Genomic DNA, 9,478 nt, shown 5'->3' with positions numbered 1-9,478 from the left:
CAACTTTAATCAGATAAGTACACTATGTATGTATCTAATTCATATCAATCTAATTCATAACTCTGAAATTACAAATTGTTTCAAAATAAATATGTACTTGTGTGTAACCATAAGGTACTATTGAATGTTATGTAATTTGAAGTTTTATATATGTAAGATCGTTTATTAACTGGTAGACCCCTTAGATTATAATCAATGAGTTCATAAGCAATGTTCTTCTAATGTAAATTAAAAAAAAAAGTTACATGTGTTAACCATTTTTATATTCTAATACGAAATATTATATAATATATAACATATGTACATATGTTAGCACTCCATTATCTATATTATCTTATTTGAATGTATAAAACTATAAATATAATAAAAGAAATCAAAACTATTTTCGTTTTTCATTACGTATTTCTAAAATTGTAGAAATTTTATAGGCTCAATTTAAATGGCAATATGGCCCAAAACGAGTATATACCTTATATGTATGTATATATTTGCTGACCAAAATATTCATTATTACAGATGAATATCTTAAAATAAGAATGTCAAATATTTTTACAGCTTAAGGGACATAAAACATTTTGGTAAGTCGAATACTTTAGAAGCAGATATGAAACTCAGCGAAAAACAATAACATATTAACTTATGTACATTTATGTATTCACATACCCTTTAAAAGTGCCAAGGATTGACGCAAACGTCGAGAAACCTATTAGAGTTCAAAAATATTTTTTAAATACAACTGATATTTTGCCGAGTCCCCTTTAAATTATTATTTGAAAACTGTTCAATTCGAAAAAGTGCAACTATATTTTAATTTCATCAATGTCCTAAATTTTCCCAAATATCAGAATATTTCTTTTCACAATAGGTAACATATTTGAAAATCTATTGTGAATTGTTTTATTTTGAATACTCTAATTTCTGGCAATAATAGAATTGACAATTCCTGAAATTGTCAACATTTACAGCAAAACATAAAAATTTTACTTTAAATTGCATTACTAACATAGTAACATATGTATTTTGTTTTTTAAAATAATAAAATTTCTTTAAAATGGGGTTCTTAACAGTATTAAAAAAAATGAGACAAAAAGAAAAAGAAATTAGAATCTTGCTCCTGTAAGATTTTCATAATCAAAAATTTGTGTTTGATAATATTTTCAGTTTATGAAATTAAATATATGCCTACTTATATATTTTTTTATTGCAAATTGAATTACACAATTTCTTATATTTTCAGAGGCTTGGATAATGCGGGAAAAACCACTATTTTGAAGCGTTTGAATGGCGAACCTATAGATACAATTTCTCCAACGTTAGGTTTCAATATTAAAACTTTAGAACATAGGGGATATACATTAAATATGTGGGATGTGGGCGGTCAGAAATCTTTAAGATCTTATTGGAGAAATTATTTTGAGTCGACCGATGGTTTAGTTTGGGTGGTAGATAGCGCTGATAGAATGCGACTTGAAACATGTAAAGCAGAATTACAAGTACTTTTACAAGAAGAGCGTTTAGCTGGGGCTACTTTATTAGTTTTGGCTAATAAACAAGATCTGCCAGGAGCGTTATCTTCGCAAGAAATTAAAGAAGTAGCGAAAAATTTTTAATTAGTTATTTTAATTTTAAAATGTTAATATTACAGATATTAAATTTAGATGCTATTGTAACTCATCACTGGATAGTAGTTGGAGTAAGTGCTGTAACTGGTGATAAATTATTGTCAGCTGTAGATTGGATGTTAGATGATATTGCAAAACGAATATTTACTTTAGATTAAATAAATATTTTTTTGTAAGAAATCCTAAACTTTAAATATTTTTGAAAAGCATTTTTTATTTCTCGGTAAGATACATATTATATAAATTTTGTTGCTCAGGATCCTTTATGATTCCATCGACTATATTAACTTTCACAATTTCTTTAAAGCCTTCTGTAAGGGAGGGTTCGACAAATTTCTTTTTCATCGCATTAAGTATCATTTCATTAATTTTTGAGTGATCTTTGTCGGTTAATACTCTAAACACCAAATTATGTTTTATGTGTGCAAAACTTGTGTTCATTATAAAGCATCTGCAATCAACATCGTATTTTCTGGCTAAATTTATAAATTTTTTTCTTGATTCTAGGTCAATATTGGTGTTATCAATAGCACAACTTTTTTTTAACTTAATACTTTCTTCACATTCATATAGGCATTTTTGTACATTTCCCAAAATATCTGCATTAATTATCTTATAACCGGCTGGTTCTAAATATTCATTTGAAAATGTGCTTTTACCAGAACCAGGAAGCCCTACCATAATTATGATTTCACAATTTTCAGAAGGAACCTGAGTTGTCTTTGGCTCATAAAGATTTGAGGAATCTATTTTAGTTTTTGGATTATATTCGGGTGCAACCCATTCGAACTTTTTCTTTCCCTGAAAATGCTCTTCTGGCGTAAAGAAAGAAACTCCAATGTTAAAAGCGAATAATCTGTCAACGCAGGAATGATCTCTTTTTCGTTTTACTGGTAATTTTGTTTCAGGACGGCCAGCCGCATCGCCAACATAAAAACTTCTTTCTTTAGAAATTTCAACACCACCATTTTTATGATCTTGTAAGTAGTTCCACATTCCTTTAAGTTAAATTTCGAATTAAAATTTCAAAATCAACATTTTACTAAAAAATTATCCATACCTGGTAATGGTTTCCTAAAAATTCCTCTTCCAGTCGCAATAAACACTTGAAGAGGAATGTTCAATCTGTTCTGTACAGCCTCTATTTTCTTTTTAAAATCCTCTAACGGAAAATTTCCTTTGCCTATACCCGATTGATTTGTGAAAATGCAAATTTTAAATCCATCTTGTACCAAAAGTTTTAACTTCTTTGGGATTTCTGGCAACATAATTTCCCAATCATTTGTATCCTTTGGAAAAACATTTCCAGATTTGGTTTTAACAATAGTCCAATCTAGATCGTATCCAGCTACTTTTTCTGATGGTACGGAATACGAGCTCGTGTATACAACCAAGTCGTTATTATCAATACATTCCCAAAAGTTACTGATTGCTTCGGAATTTAATGTATCCTTTATTGACGAATCTTTGCTTTTACTTGTGTCAGGAGGAGGTTCAAAGTCTATTTTATAATTATATTTTCCGTATAAAACTTCAATAATATCTCCATGCACAGCCTTAACATTTTTACCATTTTCTATCATAAACCCATTCAAACCACTAGCGTTTGCTCCGTTAACTGGCATAAAAAATGGTAATGAAAGCGTCAACTATCATTTCAAACATACTTAGTGAGCATAAAACATATTTAGTTAGTTTAAATTTCTAGTTTTGCTAGAATTTTAAATATTTGACCTTATAAAAGAATAATAATGAAAATGATTACCAAAAATATTTACACAACATTCATCTAAGTCAACGTCCAAATTTAATTGGTTCTTAGAGCAGAATGCATCTGCAATTTGCGTTTCTCGTGAACGGCCAATAATATTTTTCCCTTCTGTAAGCACAATACTATTGTGATTTTCACTTAAGCTTTTTAACAAGCATTTTCGTTTAACTTTGGCTCCAAAAAATTTATCTATTGACATATTACAATTCTTTATATTTCCTTTATATTTCAAAAATCTAAAAACTTCAAACGAAATTATTAAAAATTTAATATGGTCAATAATATATTGTATTTTCACAAGTTACCTAATTGTACTAATTTCTGTTTATGTTAAGTTAGGAGAACCTCTTATTTAGATATTGCATCTGTATGATATCATGATCTTTAACCCGGTTGAAGAATAAACACGAATGTTCAAAAAGATATATGATTATGTACATATTTATATAAGCCTATTTTTGACAATAGACGTATGATTTTGACAGCCCTTGGTTTTACAAAAAATATCTGCCATCAAATTCATGCAGAAATTTTGGATCAACTGAATTAAGTCCCTAAGCATTAATTCGAAGAAGCTTCCTTAGCAGGAACAACAGACATAATATGCAGTTTTGTGATTTTGATTTGGTCGAGTAAATTATGCTTATTATGCGAAATATAATGTCATATTGTTCCAAATTTTAAAAGCTATGTAGTTTAAAGATAATTTAAGTAAAAAACGGTGTTTTTAATTTTACTTGACATAATATGCTTAAATAAATTAAAACAAAGTAATTGAGGGAAAGAACATGGAACAATATGACAGACTATGTTTTCTATGTTATACATAATCAACAGTTTATATTATGTAAAAGAACATATAGGTAACATTAATTTTTTTTTTAAATGGGCTTTTTTGGCTCAAACGTTGAATGTAATTAGACTCAGAGTTGTTAGAGCATACTCTAACCAAATGAAAAAATAGTTATAATCCAAAAATTCAGATTTTAATACGGATATTGTAAAGTTTACTCCGTCATTTTATAAGTGCCTTCAGAACAAGACCGAAATTAAAAAATAATTAAGTTAAATTTCAACAAATTTGTTATAAAACTCGAGACTATTTGTTAAATAACTTGATTAAAGATAAGTTCTTTGAATTAAGTGGAAATCAACATTTTTGTTAGTATGCAGAAGTATTATTTTGTGTTAAAGGGCGTTTGGACATTAAGTGGAAATCCACTTTAACTCAATGGAGAGTGTTCCAAATTCATTTACACAAAAGTACAAATTTAAATTTAAAACGTTCCCTATTCGAAAACAACTGACATTTACATTTTCGAATTTTCGTAATTTTTTGTTTAGAAGAAAGTAGGGGAATTGTCTTTTGGTTTTTGCATCGATTTATTTGTTGACAATTTAATAAAAATAATTTTAAAAAGGATTAAGCTGTAATTTAAATTAAAATTGTTTATTAACTTACTGATATCGCTATTAGGAAGTAATTTTTACCTTTCTTTAAAAAAGATTTATAGAGTTTGTAAATAAAATTTGACATCATAATACATAAATTAATAGGAAAAATCAATGCAAAAAATTTTGGGATTCGGTATACATAAATAATAGAAAATTTTTTTGTAAGAAAAAATTAATTAAAAAAAAGTAGGACAAAATATATAGTATAAGATACTAGGAACATATCTCAACAATTTATTAAACAGAATGGCTACTGTGGAAAAAGAACATCAAATTGTTAAAGAATCTTTAATAAAGTTTGTTAGTGGTCATATACCGGAAGCCGATTTTAGTGTAGTGGATGAAATTATTTTATCTTACATTATTTCAATTTTGGAAGAAGCCGCCAACGATCCAGGATTTGATATTGACGGGTTTATCGAAATGATGAATGCATATTTTGAAAAGTTTTCTGAAATTAATTCGAGTATTATATGTGAATGGATATTTCAATTAGAGAAGCAATTAACGGAAGAAAGGAAAAGTATTGAAAATCGTTCTTCAACTGACATTCCTTTAACGTAAGTAATACATATATTAATATAACATTTAAAGGTATGTATAAATATATTTAAAGCTTAGGTTCGTTTTTTTTTTAAGTTCATTACATTTCAATAAATTATATAGTCAACAGCAAAGATTGCTAGAGTTGATCTATTTCTTTTATATGTTTATTACAATTACTATTTTTTTTTCTTTTGTAAATTGCACTCTAAACGGCCAAATTTGAACCAAAATGTTTTTATATTATAGCTCTTTGAGTTTATCAGATATTATTCCTGAAGAAAAATTGGTTAACCAAAAGCATGAAAGAGTTAAGCATTTGTCTGAAACTAGTGATGGCGGTTCAACAGACAGTTCAAATTGTGATTTCTTTTCAGAAGAGTGTGACATTCTTCAAGAAATGTTTCCAGATACTTGTTACTTGGAGGTAAGATTATTTTTTTTTTATATTGCTTAACCATTACAAGATCATGATTTTCATTTTTTTTACAATTTTGTTTGATTGGAAAAATTTGGAAATTAATAGTATATAATGCTATTTTAATGACTAATTTAGTCTTCAGTTGTTAAAATTTAATCTTCCCAATCAAATTTGATTTTATTAAAATTTAAAATTGTTACATTTAAGGTTAAGCATTGCATTTCAATTGCAAAAGGGGACATAGATACGGCTACTCAAATTCTTTTGCACAGACAAGAAAATGGACAAAGTTTAAATCAGAACAATTGTGGTCTTCAAAATCCGCAACGTAACGTAATTGATGATGCCGAATTAAAAAATCGTATAATTGCGAGGTAGGTATACATTGCCTATGCAAAAAATATATATTTCTAGCAAATCTTTTGAATATTTTTACAGATACTCCTATGTTGATAAAAATGCGGCAACTAAAGAATATAAGCCAGTTGCCCCTAAGGTTGAACCAAAAAAATTGGTTCGATATCGTGATAATAAAATCGTTTCATTAAGAGGCGAAAGATATACAGAAGTTCATGGTGACAATGAAGCTGATTTGAAAAAACCAAAGAAACCTATACATCCGTAATTAATGGCAATTACTGTATTCAAAACTGAAGTTTCGTTATGACATTACGATTATATAATATTTAAAATAGTATAGTATCTATCTATTAGGTGGCAATTTATCTTCCCTTTGAAAGTAATTCTCTTTACGATTCATTCATATTTAAAATTAAAAAATAGATAACAATAACATATTTTAAAAATTAAAAGTATTGATGTAGTTCTGTGTAGGTAAAAAACTTTTTTAAGTAGTATATCTAGTTCCGTTGGAACAGAGTTAGTGGAAGTAAAAGGTGGCTATAAATAGTCTTATTACTATTTATTTACGATCCAATTTTTTGCTTTTAAATTTATTCATTACCAACTAAATTTTAGCTTTTAACGCAAAAGTAGTTATAATTAATACTTTACAAAAATTTCTATTTTCACAAAACTGAAACAAAAATAATAAAAATGTTCATTGTTTTATGTATTTTATAGTCATTCGTTTCTTGATTCAAAACATATTTGGTCTTTCTAAGCCTCAATAAGTTTTGAAATGCTTAATGCACAATTAGAATACATATTATTATTATTGAATTAATATTTAAAAGCTTTCAAATACAATATATTAACATTAGTTTTTGATAAACGGTGGCTCTCTTAATAATTTAGTTAGTTTTTTATGAAGTATATGCGTATTTAGATGATAAGTCTCTAAATAATATTATGTATGATAAAATAAAATTAAATGAAATTTTAATCTGCATAATAATAAAAAATCATCATTACTATGCTTATTGCATAAGTTACAAAAATTTAAAGGAAAAACAAAATTTATAAACAAATATTTGTTTTCTCAGATATACACACACACATAATTTGCAGTATTTAGCTTGTAATCAATTTTTGTTCATTAATTTAATATTCATTTTTTAAATCAAATTGTCTTATTTTAAATAAGTAAATTTTTGTATGATTTCTGTAATTTTGCCATGGAAATTATTTCTTTTATTATTTTTTGCAAGTTCCTAAGAAGTTTTGAATAAAATTCAGATCTTTAATTTATTAAAAACAATCATTTATCTTTTCATGGCTTTTCATTGTTTATTTTTAATAAATTAAAAATTAAGAGTAAAACATAAATTTGTTCTACAAAGAAAATCGAAATTATTTATGTATTTTTTAAATATTCTAAAATTAAGAATTTTAAGCATAATAAAAAAAGCAAAGTAAATTTAGTAGTACGTAAGTTTTTTAATTGAATGTGATTTATAAAGACATACAGCTCTTCAAAGTTAGGAAAACAAGAAAATTGGATGTTTGTTTTTATTGTGTACATACCTGCTTGTACGAAAATTCAAATTTATTCTTAGTTTTCAAGAAATTATATTTAGTTTTCTTTTTTTTTTTCTTCCTTATAAAATCAAGTTTCTTGTTCTTGTGAGGAAAAATGAAAAATATTAGTTAAGCATGGTTTTTCAGATTTTAATTCTAGCATATTTGAAGAACAAGTGACAAAAATGATAAGGAAAATTTATTTTCAATCGATAATTAATTAATATTTGTTATTGATTTAATTAATTTTGTACTTATTAGAAGTTTCTGCTTTATATTCTACATCATCTTAAAAGTATTTTTTAAAAATTAGATAAGTATGTATCTAGATATATAAAAATCTCGAAAACATTATTAAAAATTTTATAAAATGCACTTGTAAATTCAAATACTCCCTTTGCATTTAAACTACATATTTGTATTTTTAGACTAATAAGCACATTCTTATTTATATACATATATGCTGGTTTATCCGAAAAGTAATGAAAAGCAACATGATGTATAGGAGTTATATAAATTTATTTATACATTTTTGAAATTTACAAAATTAAGGAATATTTTTCTTTTTAAATTAATTGACTTTAAATTACCTTACCATTATGTAAATACCTAGAATATATTATGTACATATATATGTACGCACTATACATAGGGTTTTGTTAGAAATTTTATAAAGGGAGCAATAGGAGAAAGTGATGAAAATAAATTAATTTTCATTTAGTATTGATTTTTTTACTTTTAAACTACACTAATTATTAATTTTGTTTTTAATTTCAAATTGAAAGTACATAGTTTTATTGTGTTTTTAATGAAAATATAGGTTTTTTTTCATAAGACCTGCATAACCTATTTATTGATTTGTCACTTCCATTGAATAAAAACTGTTCCACATAAAACTTTTTCACCATAGTTAAACACCGATATAATCAATTAATATTGCACCATATCTAATAATTGCAGCTATAAAATATTTACTTATCATTGACACAAAAATGGAAAATGATGCTATAAAATAGTTCTTATAAGAAGCACTAAAAAATATATCCCAAATAAAATCAGAAACAATATATGGGGAACACAAAGTTAAAGAACTTGAGACATAAAACTCTTATCAAATAAAAAAAAATGTCTAGTCTAGCTAATGTTTAATAAAGAATGCTCATACAACATAATGTAGTATAGATTATTTTAATTTGTCAGTATTTTTTTCGTTCTTTTTAGTATTAAAACAAGGAAAAAAATTAAAAAAAAAAATAGTTTTTAAGTTAGATAATATGAATTTAATTAAAATTTTAGTGGATTTCAATGAATAAATAAAACAGTTAATACATGTTCATAAATATTGTGCAAAACTATACATTATAATAAAAATATGGTTACATAGAAAGTATAGGCACTTGATGAAAATTTTTTCAAAGTCGGTCAGTATCGTTTTCATAGGATGCATCGTCTAAATTTATGTAAATTATTCTTCAAATAATTAATAATTACGATATGATATTGTATATTTATATAATTATGGCATATTATGGAACTTTTCTTATTTTTTATGAAAAAAAAATAGTTTAATTATGTTAATAAGAATATAAATTAATATATTTTTATTGTAAAAAAAAAATTACTCATTTCTACAAACTACATATTGTATTTCAAATAAAACAATAAACTTTCGTAAGTAATAGTTACATAAACCTATTTTAATAATTTTAATTTAAATATTTGATGTACTTTTCATGAAATAACGCA

General features: G+C 25.5%; 3 protein-coding genes across 4 annotated transcripts; 2 read left to right on the top strand and 1 right to left on the bottom strand.

The window, feature by feature from the left end:
- Positions 1-965: 965 nt before the first annotated feature.
- Positions 966-1,780, top strand: LOC129609615 (ADP-ribosylation factor-like protein 2). The gene is made up of 3 exons (XM_055521646.1): positions 966-1,116; positions 1,238-1,592; positions 1,646-1,780. Exons 1-3 carry the CDS (start codon positions 1,052-1,054, stop codon positions 1,778-1,780), a joined length of 555 nt encoding a protein of 184 aa, XP_055377621.1. The 5' UTR covers positions 966-1,051.
- Positions 1,781-1,835: 55 nt separating this feature from the next.
- On the bottom strand, positions 1,836-3,825 carry LOC129609602 (uncharacterized protein F21D5.5). Of its 2 annotated transcripts, XM_055521625.1 has the most exons (4): positions 3,699-3,825; positions 3,388-3,636; positions 2,683-3,240; positions 1,836-2,620 (listed from the first exon to the last, which is right to left on the bottom strand). In XM_055521625.1, exons 2-4 carry the CDS (start codon positions 3,590-3,592, stop codon positions 1,836-1,838), a joined length of 1,548 nt encoding a protein of 515 aa, XP_055377600.1. In that variant the 5' UTR covers positions 3,593-3,636; positions 3,699-3,825. The 2 variants fall into 2 exon arrangements, with proteins under 2 accessions (XP_055377600.1, XP_055377609.1); XM_055521634.1 differs by lacking the exon at positions 3,699-3,825 and having other exon boundaries at positions 2,683-3,288; positions 3,388-3,497.
- Positions 3,826-4,771: 946 nt separating this feature from the next.
- On the top strand, positions 4,772-9,417 carry LOC129609497 (CUE domain-containing protein 2-A). Its single transcript, XM_055521434.1, has 4 exons — positions 4,772-5,408; positions 5,641-5,818; positions 6,020-6,186; positions 6,251-9,417. Exons 1-4 carry the CDS (start codon positions 5,095-5,097, stop codon positions 6,435-6,437), a joined length of 846 nt encoding a protein of 281 aa, XP_055377409.1. The 5' UTR covers positions 4,772-5,094; the 3' UTR covers positions 6,438-9,417.
- The last annotated feature ends 61 nt before the right edge of the window (positions 9,418-9,478 follow it).

The sequence above is a fragment of the Condylostylus longicornis genome, unplaced genomic scaffold (assembly GCF_029603195.1).
Source record: "Condylostylus longicornis isolate FDR11 unplaced genomic scaffold, ASM2960319v2 ptg000004l, whole genome shotgun sequence".
Lineage (NCBI taxonomy): Eukaryota > Metazoa > Arthropoda > Insecta > Diptera > Dolichopodidae > Condylostylus > Condylostylus longicornis.
This window is presented reverse-complemented; position numbering and strand designations above follow the sequence as displayed.

What these genes read in the sequence shown, in the direction of transcription:
- LOC129609497 (XM_055521434.1), top strand. Translation starts at nt 5,095, where the DNA reads ATGGCTACTGTGGAAAAAGAACATCAAATTGTTAAAGAATCTTTAATA. An exon ending in TCAACTGACATTCCTTTAAC is followed by an intron (nt 5,409 to 5,640) that starts GTAAGTAATACA and finishes TTTATATTATAG; the next exon opens with CTCTTTGAGTTTATCAGATA. An exon ending in AAAAATCGTATAATTGCGAG is followed by an intron (nt 6,187 to 6,250) that starts GTAGGTATACAT and finishes ATATTTTTACAG; the next exon opens with ATACTCCTATGTTGATAAAA.
- LOC129609615 (XM_055521646.1), top strand. Translation starts at nt 1,052, where the DNA reads ATGGGGTTCTTAACAGTATTAAAAAAAATGAGACAAAAAGAAAAAGAA. An exon ending in GAAATTAGAATCTTGCTCCT is followed by an intron (nt 1,117 to 1,237) that starts GTAAGATTTTCA and finishes TTATATTTTCAG; the next exon opens with AGGCTTGGATAATGCGGGAA. An exon ending in CTTCGCAAGAAATTAAAGAA is followed by an intron (nt 1,593 to 1,645) that starts GTAGCGAAAAAT and finishes TTAATATTACAG; the next exon opens with ATATTAAATTTAGATGCTAT.
- LOC129609602 (XM_055521625.1), bottom strand. Translation starts at nt 3,592, where the DNA reads ATGTCAATAGATAAATTTTTTGGAGCCAAAGTTAAACGAAAATGCTTG. An exon ending in ATGTTGTGTAAATATTTTTG is followed by an intron (nt 3,241 to 3,387) that starts GTAATCATTTTC and finishes TTTTTATGCCAG; the next exon opens with TTAACGGAGCAAACGCTAGT. An exon ending in TTTTAGGAAACCATTACCAG is followed by an intron (nt 2,621 to 2,682) that starts GTATGGATAATT and finishes TTTAACTTAAAG; the next exon opens with GAATGTGGAACTACTTACAA.